Source organism: Mesocricetus auratus, unplaced genomic scaffold, assembly GCF_017639785.1.
Source record: "Mesocricetus auratus isolate SY011 unplaced genomic scaffold, BCM_Maur_2.0 Super-Scaffold_15014, whole genome shotgun sequence".
NCBI classification, from domain to species: Eukaryota; Metazoa; Chordata; class Mammalia; order Rodentia; family Cricetidae; genus Mesocricetus; species Mesocricetus auratus.
In genome coordinates, this window is record NW_024429186.1 from 46688665 (window position 1) to 46708855 (window position 20191).

Here is a 20191-nt window from a genome sequence, read left to right on the forward strand (position 1 = left end):
CAGTGCCCTCTTCAGCCTTCATGAATACAGTACTCATATGGTGTACATACATGCATACATACATATATACATGCATACAGGAAGAACACTCATACAATTTAAAGTCATTTTTTATAAATAGTTACCATCTTTGTAACCTGCTTATAAATGTAATGACCAGTTATCCAGAGTTAGCTTCCTATTTATCTAGATTCAGTTGGTACTTTCATGTCATGTCTTTGCTACTCTGACCTATTCTTATATCATTAAGTAGTGTGGTAGTTTGAATAAGATGTCCACCATAGTCTTGGGCAGCTGAATATTTGGTCCCCAGTTGGTGGTGCTCTTTGGAGATGCTTAGGAGGTGTGGCTTTGTTGGAGAATGCGGGTGGGCTTTGAGAGTTTAAAGAGGCATGCATTTCATGTTCTCTATTTCTGCTTCCTGCTGTGGTTTAAGATCTGAGCTCTCAGCTGTTCCTCATGCCATGACTGCCCCCATTACCATGTGTCCCTGCCGTGATGGACTCTTAGCTCTCTAGAATTGTAAATCCAAATAACCCCTTCTCCCTATAATTGCTTTGGTCATAGTGTTTGTGCTAGTTAGGTTTTGTCAACTTGACATAAGCTAGAGTCATTTCGGGAGCAGGAACCTCATCTGAGAAAATTCAACCCTCTCTATTGGCCTATGGGCAAGCCCGCGGAGCATTTTCTTAATTAATGATTGATGGGGGGGGTGCAGCTCACTGGGGTGGTGCCAGTTCTGGACAGTATAAAAAAGCTAGATGATCAAGCTAGGAGGAACAAACCAGTAAGCAGCCTTCCTCCACGGCCTCTGCTTCATACACACGCACACACACACACCAGGAGGAACAAACCAGTAAGCAGCCTTCCTCCACGGCCTCTGCTTCGCACATGCACACGCACGCATGCACACACACACACGCACTTAAAAAAAATTAGTGCCATTTATTCACAATGCCCCCCTTTCCTATGCTTTGTCTGTTTTCTTTGCAGACATGTTTGTCTTTGGGGATCTTTCTCGTCTCATGCATTTGTGCACATCATCAGAGGTTAACTTGCTTCTGCTTATTTCTAGTTGGTTCTGCACAAGTATTATTTTTCTTCAGCTTCTCCACTGGACTCTACCAGCACTGTTTTATTGCCTGTGTTGCCTAGATATTCCTGTATTCGTTTTCCCCCTTTCATTTCCTTAAAAGGTTAAAGCAGCATTACCTAAGATTTTCTTTAAAAGGGATTCTTGTGGCTTTTGTATCCTGTAGTTACTTTCTTTTCATGACAGATTTTTGAGCAGAATCAATGTTTTTTCTTTCGGCATTGTCGTTAAAGCCAGAGTAGATAGTGACTCCCATGTTTTTGTACGGACTGTAGGAATGCTAACTCAAAAATACAGTAACATGCTAATGAATTTTTCCTAGTATTAAGTTCAGATATTCTAAAAATTCTGTAGATAGCATTATTTCAAAGTTGAATTCTTGATTTAGCTACTTAAGAAATTGCACTGAAGCCAGTGTAATGCAAAAGCACTTCCTTGTATTGACTTAGCAGATGAACTGGTTTAGAATTGTGTTAGACATGGAAGGGTAATCACTTGCCAGTATGACCAGAAAGAGCCTATGTCTGGTAGACCACAAACAAGAGATGATTTTTATTATTAGGTAAATGGAATGCCAGCTCTAGACTTAATAATAATTTTCCCTTTATAGTTAAAAATAGTGCTTATGATAATTTAGAGTCTTAAATTTTGTTACAGTCTTACTGACTTGCCCTTGGCGGTTTAATTTTATACTATTCCAGTCAAAAATTTTCTGAAACAGATTGCATTGGGGGCTTTTCTTAATACTCATAAGAATGCTAAAGTAAACTTTAAGAATGAAGAAACACAGAAAATTGTTGGTTTCTTAACCACAAAAGCTATTGTGAAAGAAAGTGAAATCTGCTGTCTTTCTGTGGCCCTATGTTCTTTTTGTCTTTTTTATATACAGAAGAATGGGTCTTTTCAGGAATGATTTGACTAGCTCTGTCTCATTCTTAGAGTAGATACTGTGCTAACCAATGTAGTCACCACCTTGCCCATAGTGGCATGAGATAGGATTTGGCTTACCTGTGCTCTCCTCTGAAATGTTGCTGCCAGCGTTGTAAGCTTGAAACTGCAATTTTCGTTCTGTGCTCAGGCCTGAGAAATGCCTTAGAAAGTTGGGCTCATGTGATGGTGATGTATGCCACCATGATCGCTTATGTCAGGATGCTTACCTTAGCTGGATATTTGCTCAGCAGTCTGTAGCTGGTGGTGGCTGTGGTGGCCAGCAAAACACCAGGAAAGCTTTCTCTTCCTTTCCGCTCTCCTCTTGTGCCACTACAATGGAACTCCATGATATCTGTGTTGGTAATGTGGTTTGTTTGTTGAGACAGGGCCCTGTGTAGCCCAGACTGTCACAGAAATTGCTGTGTAGCCAAGGCTGCCCACCTCCATCTCCCAAGTGCTGGAGTTATAAGGATGTGTTACCATTCCTGACTCTATAAATATTTACTTATTATTTAGACAGTTTTACCATGTAGTGCTGGCTGGCCTGAACTTTGTAGACCAGACTGATCCACTGCCTCTGCCTCTTAGGTGCAGGCATTAAAGGTGTCCACTACCATACCTGGCAAGAATACTTTTTTGAAATAGGAATTTTATGGTCTGTTAAGTATTGTGGATCTTAGTTACAATGATGGATTTTTGTTTTTTCTAAACAGGGTTTCTCTGTGTAGCCCTGACTGTCCTGGAACTAGATCAGGCTGGCCTTGAGCTCAGAAATCTGCCTGCCTCTGCCATTGCTTCTGAAGTGTTGGAATCAAAAGATTTATACCACAATGTCTTGCTTTATGGATAGACTTTAATAAAATCATTGTCCTGGGGGATTAGTATGATAAACTTTTGTTTGTTCATTTGCTTGTTTGGTTTGGTTTTTTGAGACAGGGTTTCTCTGTATAACAGGCCTAGCTGTCCTAGAACTCTCTTTCTAGACCGGATTTCAAACTCACAGAGATCCACCTGCCTCTGCCTCCCAAGTGCTGGGGTTAAAGGCATACATTCCTTTTTTAGTACTGTTAGGAATATTCATGAACTAATCCTGTATTTTAAAATAATAAGTTGAGTGTATTTCCTTAGTTTAGAGTTTTTAAATAAATGAGAAGGTGCCAATGTCTTTCAATAGATATTTAAAAGTTATTTTTTTTTAATGCTACAGGAAGGAAATCCTGTTTCCTGGAAGTATAAGAAGAGATTTTAGAGGAGAAAGGTCAAGATGTTTGTAAAGATGTGTGTTGAACAAAACTATCCACTGTTCTAGTTAAGTGGTATACTCTTGCTTTTTGAAACTATTTAAAAGCTTAATGACCTTTAAAAAAGGGAACTGAGTTCAGTTTTGTTTTTTCTTTTTTAGATGAAGTTTTATTTTTAAGGTGTGTGTGTGTGTGTGTGTGTGTGTGTGTGTGTGTGTGTGTGTGTGTAACATGGAAGTGTCTGCCCTCATTCCTGCCCTTATTCCTTTGAGATAGTCTCTCACTGAACCTAGAGCTAAGCTGGCAGTCAAAGCTCCAGCCACCTTGTTTCTGCCCTGCACCTCAGCACTGTGGTTAAAAGCATGTACATAACCACATCTGCTCTTTTATGTGGCTTCTGGGAATGAGAACTCAGGTCCTTACACTTGTGCAGCATTAAATGCTCTTATTTGCTGAACTATCTCCATAGGCCCATTTTAGTGTGTGTGTGTATATATGTATATTGTGTGTGTGCGTGTGCACACACGCACACGTGCAGGTGCCCAGGGGTGACAGAAGAAGGCATTAGATCTCCTGGATCTGGAGTTACAGTGCTGAAAACTGGAACTCCGTCCTCTGAAACAGCAGCATGCCCTCCTAGCTGCTGAACCATATCTCAGCCCATGGTTTCCATTTTTAAAGCTCTATAAAATATTTGTAGCTTCATTGTTCGGATACTTCAATTCTGAACTAAGGGGATGTTAATAGTAAAAACAATAAATTTCAGGACACAAATTAACATCAAATTTTATTTTAGGGGCAAGGGAAAAGGTTCAACTGGTAAGACCACTTTCCATGCAAGCATAGGAACTTGGGCTTTCAGCACCCTAGAGGTCTGGAGACAGAGAGAACTCAGTAGCTCACAGTTCTTTCTGCTTGCCCTGAGCTAAGATCGTCTGAGAAGAGAAAACGCTTCCCTAAGATTGGCTTGTAGACAAGCCTGTGGGCCAGCTTATTGATTGATGATTGGTATGGAAGCGTGCTGCCACTGTGAGCAGTGCCCTCCATGGGCAGGGGGTTCTACGTTGTATAATAAAGCAAACTGAGCAAGCCAGGGCGAGCAAGACAATAAGTACCATTCTTCGTGGCCTCTGCTTCAGTTCCTGCCTCCAGATTCCTGCCTCGAGTTCCTGCCCTGCCTTCCCTTAGTGATGGGCTGTGACCAGAGAGTTCCAAGATGAAAATGAGCTCTTCCTTTCCAATTTTGCCTTTGGTCACAGTGTTTTTCACAGCAATAGAAACACTAATTAAGACACTGCTGTCTTCCAGAGGACTCAAGTTCAGTTCCCAACACCCGCATGAGGTGTCTCACAACTTGCTGTAACTACAAGGGATCTTACACCTCCTCCGTCCTCCAAGGGTGCCTGTACATGTGCGCACACACATACATACAGAGTAAATCTTTTTTAAAGATTGTTCATTTTAGCCAGGTGTTGGTGCTACACACCTTAATCCCAGCACTCTGGGAGCAGAGGCAGGCGGAGTCTCTGTGGGCTCAAGGCCAGCCTGGTTACAGAGCAAGTTCCAGGAGAAATGTTTATTTTTTTACATTTCTAACACGCATATAGAAAGCCTGCATGGCAAACTTGTAACCCAGCAAGCACTGTGGGGATGGATAGAGCAGGCGCCTTCAGGCTTGCTGTCCTCCAACCTAAGTCCCGGTTCAGGGAGACCTCCTTCTTCAAAGACATACGGGGAATAACAATAGAATGGGACGTCCAGCGCCTCCCCTGGCCAGCATCTCTGCATGGGCCCATGTGCTCACATGTGCTCACACCTCCCCACACACTCACAGAAGTTTTGTTTTACTGGTTTTAAGTAATAGAAAATGAATAAAGGCTAAGTAGAATTTGTTGTGTCAGTTAAAGCATAGGTAGTTCTGTATATCATATTTCTAAGACTCTTCTTTCCTGGCTTGTCTTTGAACACAAAATAATATTAAAATTATTTCTATAATAAAAATCCATGACCTTCAATGCCAGATTCTAAATTGGTATTCAATATCAGATTCTAGACAAAGAAAACGGAAGCAGAAAGATTTTAAGTTTAAGGTTTGCAGGTTATAGTGAGTTCAAGCCTAGCATGATCAGCTTAGCCAGACCCTGTCTTAAAATATTTTTTAAACTGAAGAGGGGCTGGAGAAGTAGCTCAGTGGTAGAACATTTACCTAGAATGCAATGCAAGAGGCCCTAGTTTCAAGCTGCGGTCCTGTTTAAAAAAAATTTTTTTTGGTTTTTCAAGACAGGGTTTCTCTGTATTGTTTTGGTACCGGTCTTAATCAAAAACATTCTGCACTCACTTTGGTCAGTGAGGAAAAAAATGTCATGTGTCTTGATTACCACTTGAATCAACCAAATCTACATGGTCCCTAGTATCACCATTTTTTTCATGGCTGTGTGAGGCTTAGAAAATGTAATATTTATAGTATTGATTCAATTGCATTTCTGAAAGCAGTTAATTTTTTTTAAGTTTGTTTCGTGTACTGGCATGTGAGTGTGTGTGTGCGGGAGTGTACATATGGGTGTGTGTGTGTAATGTGCATGTGTGTGCAGGTAAGCATGCATGTGTGTACACCTGCATAAAGAAGCCAGAGGTCAACCTCAGATACTGTTCCTCAGGACCCATTTACCTTATTTTCTGAGGCAGTGTCTCTCACTGGGACCTGGTGCTCTTTGTTGGCTAATTTAGATGACCAGCCAGCCCCAGGGATCCTCCTGTGTCTGCTTTCCTAGTAGTGGGATCGCAGGCCTGGAGCTTGAACTCAGCAAGTACTTTACCAAACTGAACTATCCTCCCAGGCCTCCTGGATTTGTGGAGGGGGTGTAGTGTTTTCCCACTTATTTCACGATGATGGCTGCTTCCACCTCGTGTCTACCTAGTTGTTGAATTATAGGAGCTATTTATATATATGAATATTAACTCCTTATCAGATACATCATTTTCACATATCACTTTTCCATTCCACAGGCTGCTTCTTAGTCTGTTGATTATGTCCCTTAATGAATGTTTTTAAAGTTTGATATATTCTTGTCTTTTTTCACTTTGATTAACTGTGCTTTTGGTGTCATACCTAGCAAGTTGCTAAATCCATTGTCTCTTGTAAGTCTTTTACTAGGATCTTCTAAGAGTTGTGAGTTATTTTAGTCTTTAATTCATATTGACTCACTTGTTCCTTTCCAGTTTGGGAGTTATTAAAGTGGTGTGTTTTGGTTTGGTTTGGTTTTTGGTTTTTCAAGACAGGGTTTCTTTGTGTAGCTTTGTAGACCAGGCTGGTCTCAAACTCACAGACATCCGCCTGCCTCTGCCTCTCCAGTGCTGGGATCAAAGGCGTGCACCATCATCTCCCGGCTTTTAAGGTGATTTTTAATGACATGAACAGCGCTTACTTTAGTATTGGCTGAAAATAGTCTTGCTAGGCTATGGCATATGAGTCCCATTCATGAATGTGGTAGGAGGAACCTCATAATTACATACTTAAGGAAATGGAAGAAAGCATCTAAATGCTAATTATCAGTGTTTAGTTAGTAAATTTATGAGTAATTTTAATTTTATTCTTATTTCTCTATAGTAACAATATTTGCATTAATGTCACTATAATAATATAGACTAAAACACAAAAAATTTATTATTAAAAAGTGATTGTTCTGTTACTGATGCCTCTACAGGATGGATATATTTTAGTAGTTTTCTGTGTAATTCAGAAGCAATGTGTTAATAATTTTAACCTGTAAGCAACAAAGTAGAAATATACACAGTAGATCTGAAAAGCATAAATCAAGTAATATCTAATGAAATAATAAATGGAAAATTTTGCTTTCAGTAATAAATATCTTGTGAAAGTAATGAAATATGTTAACTTATTCAAAGGAACTTAGTCTGGACTTTTAGTCATTTAGTTATTCAAATGAGGACTGGTCCCAGTGTCTCTCATGGAGTGTGCAGAGTGTCCATCCCTCTTTGACATCTGATGGACTCCCTTCTTGGCTGAAATGGGTCATTCTTTTCCTGGGGGTCTCCAGGACTGAAAGGGACCAGCGTGACAATCACATGGCCTTGGTGGCTCTCAGCCCTCTCCCACTTTTGGTGCAGCCAGCAGCTGCCCTTATCAGAGTCAGCAAAAGCACAGCAGAGGCTTATCTGGGGGAGCTCTCTGTTCGCCTATCAGGACTTACTCAGCCACATGGTTTTCAGAGTACATTGAGAAGAGTTACAGCCAGAGTAACTTACAACTTTTAGTTCTAGATTCCAGAGTATTTATCTATCCAGATTCTATATATACCAGACTTATTGACTCTGCTAATAACTGGAAACAGATTCATTTTTCATAGTTCAACTTTTCAAGAGACCGAAGTGAATCTCCTGCCAGGTTGTAGATGAGTCCTGCCCGGGCCTGTTGTTCACCCAGGTACCTGCAGCAGCCGGGTGACTTGGCACAGACAATAGCTCATGCTGAAGCAAGGAACATCATCTTAGAAGGACTGGGGGGCGGGTGCATGACTAGTAGAGGGCTAGAGGAGTCCTTTACAGTGTGTTTAACATAAACCAACTAGTCTGGGAGTGAAGCTGGCTTTAAGGGAGACTAAATCCTAGTGAATGGTAAAGTCAAAGCCTTTGCAAGATATTCAGGGGAAAGGAGAAGGTTGCTGAAACAGAGATAATGAGTTCTGTGGTTCTCAGCTAACTAATCTCATCCTTAAAATGGCCTGGATAGGATGAAATTCAACTTGAGGACACACCTTCTGCAGCAGAAGTAGCCTGCATCCTCAGGCCTAGCATACAGACCACTGCTTTTCCTGTGACCCAGCAGTGAGCATGCTGAGAAAGAGATTAGGGAAGAAGCCTAACCAATTAGCTGAAAGACCTAGACCATAACCCTGAACCAGGACCAGGAGATGGCTCAGCACACTTGCCGGCCAAGCCTGATGACCCAGGTTCAGCCCCTGGAGCCTACATGGCCTGACTCCACAAACTTGTCTTTTCATATCCACATGTGTGCACATTACACACAAACCCTCAAGTGTACTTTTAAAAATTACAAGCACCATTTACATTAAGCAAAATTAATGTAACACATGTGTTCTGTCATATGTAAAATCTAGATTTAACTGTGTGTGTGTTGAAAACAAAGGGTAATTATTTGGAAGAGAAGGGGACCAGTGGGAACATGGTGGGGATCAAGAGATGGTAATATAGGAATTAACATGAACTAAGTACAATGGTAGAATCAGGAAAGTGTCATAAGGTGACCCCTTGTTGTGACCAGTTTTAAAGAGTGAAAGAAAATACAGGTACAGGGTGGGTAAACAGATTAGAAAGCAAGAACCAACTGGTAGCTAGCTATCCATGAGAGGTCCACCTCACTGGGAAAGATGCTCATGAACTGAAAGTGTACAAGCTGATGCTCCAAGCAGTTGGACTCTGAAAGCAAACACAAGTAGCCAGCCAAAATTAGTCAAAAGAGATAAAGAAATTAATTTTGTATTAACAAATGGAACAGTCCAACTAGAAGATAGATTGTAAATAGATATGTAGTGAATGTTGGACCCAACCGCATAAAACAAACACTGTTGTACACATAGGGACATTGAAGTTCAGATAATAGTAATGGGTAACTTGGGGGTTGGAAGATGGCTCAGTGGGTAAATTGCTTGTCATTCAAGAGTGGGTACCTGAGTTTGAAGCTTCATAAAAAAGCTGTTCTGATGCTGTGCCCATAACCCCAGTACAGGGAGAAGGAGACAGGAGCATCCCTGGGAGTCACGGGCAAGCTGATCTTGCTCAGTCGGCAAGATTCAAGTCCATTGAGAGACCCTGTTCGATAAAGAAAGTGGAAAGTGATAGAGGAAGGCACCAAACATTGACCTCTGAACTTCACAGGCATGCACACAAATTCTCACTATCTCCCCCCATTCAAATAAGAGCATTAAGTGACTTCATTACCCCACTTTCATTAATGTGTAGATCACCCATGAAAAATGTTAACAAAGAGATGTGATGTAGGTCAGTGTTGGGAGCATTCTAGCACACACAAGGTTATATAATGGATATTATGTACATATATAAAACTTAAACTGTGCCACAGATGAAATGGGCATGACAGCTAACTACAAAGTATTCCTTCCAACGGCTGCAAAATACAGTCTTATCATATTTCTTCATATTTGAAGCAACATGGTGACCAACTTACTTTGTTTTTCAGGTGATGATTTTTCTTTGATTCAACAAGAAATATTTATGGTTAAGGAATGTAAACATTGCAACATCGTAGCCTACTTTGGGAGCTATCTCAGGTAAATCCAGAAGCATCACCTCTTTATCTAGTTTTAATGTTCTCTTTCTTACCACTCTCCCTCCCTTTGTGTCACTGCCTCCGTATGTGTGCATTTCAAAAACGTTGTCCAGAATTCTGTGTCTGGTAGGGTTTTCTTGGCATCTTCCTGCTGTGTTAACATCAGCACCTCTTTTTATGGCCAGGCCTTGTCTGGCAGCCTTAATGGACTGTTATGAATGATGATAACAGGAAACAGATCATGTCCTAACCTTTTTCAAGTTGAAAGAAAACTGAAACCGATGTGTTCTTGTGTACGTGTGTGTGCATACGTGTGTTTGTGTGTGCGTGCGTGCGCGCGCGTGTGCGTGTGCGTGTGCGTGTGCGTGTGTGTGTGTGTGTGTGTGTGTGTGTGTGTGTGTAGGAAGGATTGCACTGGCAGCTCCCTGCTGCTTCTGCAGAGCATCCGGAACCCCGTGTGCCAAGACTGAAAACTACGGACTGTATACATCAGTAGTCGAGATTTACAGGCTGCTATAACTTTCTTTCTCTCTTGTTATAGTAGGGAAAAACTGTGGATTTGCATGGAATACTGTGGTGGCGGATCACTCCAAGATATTTATCATGGTACTGTTAATACAATTTTACATCTTAAACTCTACTTTGACTTTTATGGTTGATGTTTGACATTTGTAGCTAATAAGGGAAATAACTTGGGTAGATTTACTCTCTGTCAATATTCTTTCTGTCCCCAGACACATGTTTAAAAACTAAGAATTCTTATTGTTGCCCTTGATTATTCAGCTAGTAATGCTTGAGATCCATAAATGCTTGTACAATATCAATTTTACTTTTTAACTGGGCATGATAGTATGTTCTTGTTACCCCTTGTGAGGCACAGTGAGAAGGGTTCTAGAGTTTAAGGCCAATCTGGCTTCAGCACCAAAACTCTTACTAAAAATTAAAAATGTTTAGAGTTAGTTTCTAAGAAAGCAGCAAGGCAACTGCAGAGGCAACTGCCCTGCTTCTTTATAGGGAGTCATAGGAAGAAGTTGGCCAGACAGAGCCACCAGGATGGAAGTCATTACTTTGACAGTTTGTATTAAATTCAGAAGTTATGAAAAGAAAGAATATTTAGTTTTCTGCTAGTCAGTTTTCTCAGTTGAACTTGGCTTTCCTCATAACCTGTTTTAGAAATAGTTTTTGTGCCGGGCAGTGGTGGCACACGCCTTTAATCCCAGCACTCAGGAGGCAGAGGCAGGTGGATCTCTGTGAGTTCGAGACCAAGCCTGGTCTACCGAGCAGTTCCAAGACAGGCTCCAAAACAATACACAGAAATCTTGTCTCAAAAAAAACTAAAACAAAAAAAAAAGAAAAATATTTTGTTTTTTTAGTAGAATAAAAGATTTTGTTATTAAAACTTCCAGAATGACTATTCTCTTTTGTCCTTTTATTGATTTTAAAGAAATATTGATTAAAAAATAGCATTTCTATATCACTGAATTAAAATTCTTTTCTGTTTTTGTTTTGTTTTGTTTTTTGAGAAAGAGTTCCTCTGAGTAACCCTGGCTGTCCTGGAACTCATTGGCCTCGAACTCGGAAGTCTGCCTGCCTCTGCCTTCCTGGTGCTGGGATTAAAGGTGTGCACCACCACCAGCTGGCAATTAAACTTCTTTTCGAAGATGTTTAAAGAATTATGACTTTCTATGAACATTTTTATTTAATTATAATCTTTACCCATCTATGTTTTTATAAGTAGCTGTTGAAATATAAAGAATATAGCTGGCATTTTTTACCACTTGTCCTTTTACACTTAAAGAATTGTTCTGAGATATTTTCATGAAATTTCTGTTTGCAAAACTAAAACCTGGGGGGCTGGAGAGATGGCTCAGCAGCTAAGAGCACTGATTGCTTTTCCAGAGGACCGGGATTCAATTCCCAGCACCCACATGGCAGCTCACAACTGTCTGTAACTCCAAGATCTGACACCCTCACACAGACATACATGCAGGCAAGATATTAATGCAAATAAAAAATAATAGTAATAACAACAAAACTAAAACCTGATCATTATTTTTCTTAGTTAAGTTGAATTTAAGGGCTATTTCTCCTTTAAGTAGTATACTAAAAAGCACAGAAAAAAGAAGTCTGAACATGGGCAGATCTCTGAGTTTGAAGCCAGCCTGATCTACATAGAGAGTAGTGAGTTCCAGGTCAGCTGGGGCTATATAGAAACCTTATTTAAGAAAGATATGTGAGTGTGCACGTGTATATGAGGATGAAATGGCATCACTTCTAGCATTGCTATCTCTCCAGTGCACTAAAATGAAACTTCTATGTTCCTGCGTTGGTGTAGCCAGCCATCAATTAAACAATGCAGCGTGGCATTTCTCTATAAAAGGATTTCATGTCTGTTCTAGTTTGGGTTGCAGCGTCAGCAGGCAGAACCCCAGATTTCCTCTCACGTACTGAAAAGCACTATTTAGAAACCCCTGATTGGATAGTTGCATAAGGGTTTTATATTTCACATCAGAGGTAGGTCTACTCTCCAGAAATAATCTGGTTACTTTTGATTCTTTGGTAAGGCACTGAATCAAGCCTCCCTCCCTACCCTGAGAGATGTATGAAGACTTATACTAAGAAAGAGTTCCTCAACCTCTAAAACCACATACGTGATGCTTATCAGCGGGTTCCAGCAGCCTGTCTCCTTCAGTGCTCGTGCCTCTAGACATGTCATTCACACACGGGCAGCCCTGCTCTTGCTGCTCCTGAGACCATGCTGAGTTTAGGGGACCTTCCATGGCACGTGTACCAAGCCTTGCACATAATGGACAATATATTTTCACTGTCCAGACTTGTCCAGGAATAAACCTCTTATTTTCAAAATAGACTTTAGAATACTCGGTGTTGTACTTCATTTCTTAGTTACACAGACATGTCCACTTGTGGTTAGAAGAGGCACGCAGTGCCACATACAGAAGGTGTGTGCTGCTTCATCGTTTTGCAGCTAGACTGCTGTTAATGTTAGTGCAAACAATAATGCAATTTTTGTTGTTGTTGTTGTTGTTATTTCTTTCTAGTTACTGGACCATTATCTGAATTGCAAATAGCCTATGTATGCAGAGAGACATTACAGGTAATGTATTTGCTTAAGTACCTAGAAAGGAGGTTTCACACTTAGTAACCGTAAATGGTGGTTGAACAATAATAACCACCTCCCAATCCAGCTTTCCTGTTTTAATTTTGTAAAGCTACTTTTTCATGAATGATTTACAAGACTTTATTTAAGCAGCCATTGAAAAGTACAATGATCTCTCTCTCTCTTTCTTTCTCTGTCTCTGTCTCTGTCTCTCTCTCTCTTACACACACACACACACACACACACACTGATGTGCACATGGTCATGTGTGGTAGTGTACTTTGGTGGCATGGGATGCTACCAAAGCTAAAGAAAACCATACCTATGAGTTATTTACTGTGAATGTAGACTTGTCTAACCTTCACTTCAAGCTGTATGGGTCTGAACAGAAGTATGAGGGCGGCTTTTGCCATGTCTTGGTTCTGTGTGTCGTTAATACAGGCCATTGCTTGAAGAACTCCCTTTCCAAAGTCTTATTAACAAATTAAAAGCCTGCCTTTGAAAAAAAAAAAGCACATCTTTGCTTTACTTCAGAGCCTGTGAGAGCTTTGATACACTGAAGTGTGTCTTCACTAGAGGTATAGCATCTGTGGCGTTTCTGCATTTTATTTCAGTCCTCTGATAGATTACTCATTGCATAAGTTAGTGATAACATATATAGTGCATATACTTTAAGTGAGGTTTGCAAATTGCATGGTAGAATTGGCATGGTAGAATGGTGTTACAGCTGATATTTGTTCAGGGCTGCTTCTCTTCTGAGTCCTTCTCAGATTGTGTGGTTTGTTAAGTAGTGGAAATTGTTCTGTATGTACATACAGTTATTTTTTGAAAATGAACCCAGAGTGATCAGATCCAAGAAAAAATGTCGTCAGTTTATAGAGTGTATATCCTTGTGCTCCAAGACATACTATTCCCAGTCTACTGTAAGATAAATTCCCCTCTGGATGTGATCACCCTTAGTATATAAGGGAAGTGACATAATATTTACACATAACCTATGCACATGTTCTGTGTACTTGAGTTTACCTATAGATTACTTACAATAATTCATGCACCAAAGTGATTGTATAAATCATTGCTGTACTGCTGTTTAGGGCTAACAGCAAAGAAGCCTGTGTGTACACTTAACATTCTTTTCCTCAATCTTTGTTTGGTTTAATCTGTGTATACAAGTAAGAGGAATAACTAGGAATACATTTTTCCACAATATATACTTAATAGAAATATATTGTTTACTAAAATGCAAACCTAATCATAGGCTTATAGCAAAGAGTTAAAAGCAAATTAGTTTTTCTGAAGTTCATGGTTTCTTTAAACAACAGATAGAGTGCTAAATAAAAGAGAAAGAACAGCAATTTTAGATTTATTGTCAGGCCTGGGAACTGACTTCAGCCTCTTACAGGTTCTTGTTCCCTGGGCGTGAAACGAAGCAGTCATCTGTTCTGATTTTGAAATTCTGTTAAGCTTATGGTCTTCTGCATTTGGTCAAAATGGAGTAACAGAGAGTAGTAGTCACCATACCTCCCCAAACAGCACAAGACATGTGGTTTTCAAGAAATGAGCCAGAGCTGGACAGTGGTGGCATACACCTTTAATCCCAGCAGAGGCAGGGGTAGATGGATCTCTATGAGTTTGAGGCCAGCCTGGTCTACAAAGCTACACAGAGAAACACTGTCTCAAAAATAAAAAGTAAAAATAAAAATAACAAAAAAAAGAAAAGAAAGAAAGAAAAGCAAACAAGAAAAAAAAGAAATGAGCCAGGAGGCCATGACAGGAAGTCTTGAGGGGCAGGAGACGAGCAAGGGGAGCTTTGTTGCCCATGAAGACCAAAGGAACATGTCCAGACCATTGTAAAGGAAGATCCCACGTTGAATGCAGGGATCCCAAAGCAGCTAAAATAGTCAGATCAGGATGCTGCGGGTATCAGGGTGGTTTTTTTTTTTTAATCCAAAATACACAACATTCAAAAAAGTACCATTTATAATATTGGTCATCTAGTGGTTATTGGGCTTGCAAAGAAGCATTATAAGAAGGAAAAAAAAATCAATGAAACTAACCCACAGCTGAAAAACTGCTGCGCTGGCTAGAATAGAAAAAAGTCCCAAGTTTAATGGAAACTAGGCCTGCTAATCCAAAGCAGTCAGCACGCTCTTAAGTACAGGAAACAGGAAAATCCACACCACCATCGTCATCGAATTGCTCACATAAGGAGAAAACCTTAGAAGCTCTTAGAGCAGTCTCAACCCTCCTAACGCTGCAACCCTTTAACCCCGTCCTCCTGTTGTGCTAACCCCCAACCGTAAAGTTATTTTGTTGCTACTTCTTAACTGTAACTTTGTTACTCCTGTTATGTATCATAATGTAAATATCTGATCTGGAACCCAAAAGATACAATGTACACAAAAGAACAAAGAAAAGGATGTTGGGATGCTGACCACATCTGGTGTTGTGGTGGGAACAGAGCAAGTGAGGAAGCAAACATCAAGGGGGAGCTTTCCCTGCACACTTAGAAGTAAAAGGAAATGTCAGTCTAGAGTTCAGTACCTACAGGATATAAAGCAGGAGGAGTTTGTGGTTACCTGTCTTGTTGTTGCTATGACAGACAGAAACCTGGGAAGAGGCGTCCCATTGACTCAGTTTCAGAAAGTGCCATCAGTTATGGCAGGGACAGCACGGTGGCACTGGGAGCTTGCAGCATGGCTCCTGCACGTCTTGGAGATCAGGGAGCTGAGAGCTTGGGCCAGAACCGCAGGGAGATACAGCGTTCAAGGGCCCAATAGCTCACTTTGACTGGGTAGTCTCAGTGTCAAACCAGATGTTCACACAAATGATCATGTGAGGGACATCTCAGGTTCAAACCATAACAAGATGTCTTCAAGTTTGTTAAAGGCCATCACCAGTGGGGCCACCCATTCAGGATACAGGGAGATTTCTCCATGCAAAATTAAAACATAGTTATGCTCAAAGAAGTAAATACTATGTTGCTACCCAGGCTGACCATGTGGTTAAATAAATGTAAAGGCTTTTAAAAATTAGTTTATATTGAAAAGATTTTTACAGCAGAGCTAATTAGTGTATTGTAGCATGTCTGAGTGAAATGAGTGATGACAATTTCGTGTGGATCAAGAGTTGGAAGGTGGGGGCTGGAGCGGCGAATGGCTCAGTTAAGAGCACTGGCTGCTCTTACAGAGGACCTATCTGAAACTCCAGATCCAAGTGATCTGGCATCCTCACACAGACATACGTGCAGGCGAAACACGGATGCACATGAAATAAAAATAAATCATTAAAACAAAAAGTGGAGTCAGGCGATGGTGGCACACACCTTTAATCCCAGCACTCGGAAGGCAGAGGCAGGTGGATCTCTATGAGTTCGAGGCCAGCCTGGTCTACAAGAGCTAGTTCCAGGACAGCCTCCAAAACAATACAGAGAAACTCTGTCTCAAAGCAAACAAAAGAGTAGGGAAGGTAGACAAATATAAGATTCTATAAATTCTGTAAATCATTCAAAGGTAATAATGCCATAAAACATAAAGCAACATACACAAAAACCTGTTAAATGAGTTTCCAAGAGAATTCAACAAAACGTAAAAGCAGATATTGTATAAAAAATAAATGTTTCTAGGAGGTAGTGTTCATTTACAGTAAACAACCATGAATAAACTTTAGAGAAAGCTGCATGGTCAGCTAAGGGAACATTTAATGAAATCCAGTGTTTATTCCTGATAAATTTCTGAGCATACAGAAAGACAAACACCGCATGTTTCTCTTTCCTATGTGGCCCTAGCATCTAATCTTTGTAATGTGTTTATGTGAGTATGGCCCCTAAGGAGGCCTCAGAGTGAAAGGGCTTTGGGGACAGGGACAGCTTTGCTTAGGAGGGGTAAGTGGGGAATGGTGTGGGAGAACTTCGGGAGTGTGGTGTGGTCAGGAGAGAGGAAGACGCCCGACCAACACGAAAAATGTACAAAAAGCTGTAAGGAAAATGGCTGCCCTGTGACTAATTCAAGAATTGATGTAAACATCCAGGCACAGCATATTTAAAAGGAATTTGGTTAACTCCATAGAGAGTATCTATGAAAATGCTGCAGTCAAGCTGTCTTTTCTCCTGATAGAACAAGAAGATGATGTCTGTCCTGCCTTGTAGCCCAGGTTTCTGATAGACTGAAGGGAAAAAAGAATTAAATAAAAAGGAATCTAGTTTTGAAAATAGCAAACAAAACTCTTCATTCACAAAACTACATAATCATGTTACTAAAAATGAAAGAGAATCTACTAAGTGGCCTCGAGAGCCATTAAGCTAGAATCAACGTTATCAGGCTTCAGATTGCTTTTTAAAAGTCAAGTGGATTTCAGAATTGGGAATTAAAATTCAAAGAGAAAACTACTTGCAGTAGCATAAGGGATATAACATTCTTATGGATAAGCAGAAGTTAAAAAACACCTGCATACTAAAGCCACAAAATTGTGGAGAGGAGTCAAAGACCTAGGTGAGTGGGTAACTGCTGTCCCCTGGGTTAGGAAGTTATTGCTCAGAAGGTCCTCCCCAAGAGGAAACCCAATTCATGTGGAATACAACCAGACTTTTGTTGTTAAAGAAATTGGCCAGCCGGTCAGGCACAGTGGCCCACCTGTAATCTCAGCACTCAAGGACTCTGGGGAGGAAAATCATGTGTTTGAGGCTAGTCTAGCCTACATAGTGCAGCTGATTCTGGAATCCCTGTGGAAATGCAAAGCAGGAAGAATCGTCAGATAGATAGCTTTGGAACCCTGGAGTAGAGAGACAAGTGGTGTTGGTTGTGGAATGAGAAGAATTATAAAGAGCACAAGAGGAGGAAGCTTTGGGAGTGATTGATGCATTCGTTGTCTTAATTATGATGTTGATTCTTTAGTAAAACGGTTCCACTTTTACCAGAGCCAGTTAGATTACAGTGCTCACCAGCTAGTTAAAAGAAACCCTTTTATCCCCTTATTCAGTAATTGCGGTAGACACTTGTTACTGTCTTGCTAATACATATTCTTTTTTAACTTCAGGGTCTTGCCTATTTGCATACTAAAGGCAAAATGCATAGAGATATCAAAGTAAGTTCATTAATATATTTAAATTGCTGAGTTTTGAAAGAATTTTATGATGCTAGTTTAATAGTATTTGTGCTTTTGTTTTAGGGTGCAAATATTTTATTAACAGACCATGGTGATGTAAAATTAGGTATGTTATTTTGAGTTCTTAAATTTTTACCAAGAATATTAAATGATATTTAAGTTTGAATAGGTTTAATTTTTATAAATATAATCATAATGATCATTGCCTGTGATACACTGATTTTATCCCTGAAGAAGTAAAATCCTACTCAAGAAAATTAAATCATTTTTTTAAAATTTAAATTAGAAACAAGCTTGCTTCATATGTCAATCCCAGCTCCCTTCCCCTCTCAACCCCCCAGCCTCCCACCCAGTCCCCATTCAACTGTCCAGGGAGGGTGAGGCCTTTCATGGGGAATCTCCAAAGTCTGTCATATCATCCTGGGCAGGGTCTAGGCCCTCTCCCATGTGTCCAGACTGAGAGAACATCCCTCAATGTAGGATGGGCTCCCAAAGTCCATTTGGATGCCAGGGATAAATACTGATCTAGTACCCAAGGTCCCAAAGATTGCCAAGGTCTCCTCACTGACACCCACATTCAGGGGTTCTGGATCAGTCCCTTGCTGACCTCTCAGCCATCAGTCTGGAGTCTGTGAGCTCCCCCTTGTTCAGATCAGCTGCCTCTGTGGATTTCACCCACCTGGTCATGACCCCTTTGCTCATTACTCCTCCCTCTCTGCAACTGGTTTATCTTATAGGTGAAAAAAAAAACAACCCATATTCATAAAGCTATTAACCATATTACTTATGGTAGAAAAATGCAAACCCATGGAATATTTTTCAGCAAGTCATTAATATTTATGAAAATGTGTAAGTAAAATCTGGTTATATTAAATGGCAAAAATTAGCAAAATAATGTATTTAATTTCGATTACCATGTTTAACAAAAATTATATAATTCTATATGCATAGGAAAAATACTCTAAAAAAGCAACAAAATAATGACCTTGTACTGTTTCAGGATTAAAGGAGTTCAGGTGTATGTTTTATATGTTTTCCCATGATTTTTAGTTTTGTCATCTTTTTCCAAAATTAATTTCAGTGTACTTGTAATTAAAATAATGTAATTATCCTAATAAGGTACAGTTTTCATTCTAGTAAATGTTCTTTTAATGAGTATATTATGATCAAGAAAGGATAGCTCTTCGTACTAAATTTATACACAACTTGTTCACATTAATGTGTAAAATATTAATGCTGCTATGCCAAGGGTGAAACTTGGAATGCTAAAACTGCCGATTTTCTGCTCTGTTTTTTTCCAGCTGATTTTGGTGTGGCTGCAAAAATAACAGCTACCATTGCAAAGAGGAAGTCTTTCATTGGCACCCCTTACTGGTAAGACGTTACTGTGATTGTCCTCATGTTTTCATTTATTTATGGTTTAGACTCAACCTTAATTCTTGATAATACAAGCAGCCATCAGAGGCCAAGAGCCTTGAGTGCTCCTTGATGCTTTCCTAGCACTGACTGTTAGGGAACTTTGATTCTTCATAGCATCCTGCTCTACCCATGGCAAAGGGCCTACATAGAGCGGAGTTTCCAAAAGAAAGACTTCTAGTACCTCTTCTAATTTTCTGTTTTAATCAAGGACTATATTCCTGGTTGTTAAAACCCACACATTCTACACTGGTGTCCAGGAGCCCCACATGCACAGAGCATCCTACTGGTGACGACTGCAGTTATCTCTCTAGAACATTGCCCTCCTTATTGACAGTTAGTTGAGGTGTAACGGAAGACCTCACAGTTAGTGTGAGCCTGGCGTGTGGGTGGTGCCTGTAATCTCAGCCTTCGGGAGGCTGAGGCAAGAGGATTGCTGCGAATTTGATGGTAACCTGAGCTTTAGTATGAGACCCTGACTCAATAAAAAAGGCAATAACAAAGACCCTTAATATTTAAAATAATGTAATGAATGCTATAGCATTCGAAGTTTGTGTTAAATGATGTGTTTGTTAATATATGGTGTTTAGATAATTTATTATTCTGAAAATAATTTAAAATGTCAAACTATGTATGGGGCTGAAGAGATAGTTGGCTCAGTGATTAAGAGCACTGGCTGTTCTTTCTCAGGATAGAGTTAAGTATAAAAGTAAAAACAGGGCTGGGCATGGTAGCATATGCTCTTGGAATGCAAAGGCAGGTTCTGTGAGTTTGAGGCCAACCTGCCAGCAGGGATCACACAGTGAAACCCTGTCAAAAAAAAAAAAAAGTGAAAACAATTGAGTTAGAGGGTGGAGATACAGCCCAGCCGTGGAGTACTTCCCAGGGTGCACGATCCCCAGCACTGCATGGTGGAGGCACACATTTTCTTTTCTGCACTTGGAAGTATAGGAGAATCAGAA

At 40.2% G+C, this 20191-nt stretch overlaps 1 protein-coding gene across 1 annotated transcript in view; it reads left to right on the forward strand.

Annotated features, from left to right (window-relative positions):
- The window catches only part of Map4k5 (mitogen-activated protein kinase kinase kinase kinase 5), a 90491-nt gene that overhangs the window by 24056 nt on the left and 46244 nt on the right, over positions 1-20191 (forward strand). Inside the window, exons 3-8 of the mRNA XM_040742993.1 lie at positions 9503-9593; positions 10134-10198; positions 12652-12707; positions 17745-17792; positions 17877-17919; positions 19115-19187. Of these exons, the coding sequence (XP_040598927.1) occupies positions 9503-9593; positions 10134-10198; positions 12652-12707; positions 17745-17792; positions 17877-17919; positions 19115-19187 (376 nt within the window). The remainder of the gene's footprint in view (positions 1-9502; positions 9594-10133; positions 10199-12651; positions 12708-17744; positions 17793-17876; positions 17920-19114; positions 19188-20191) is intronic.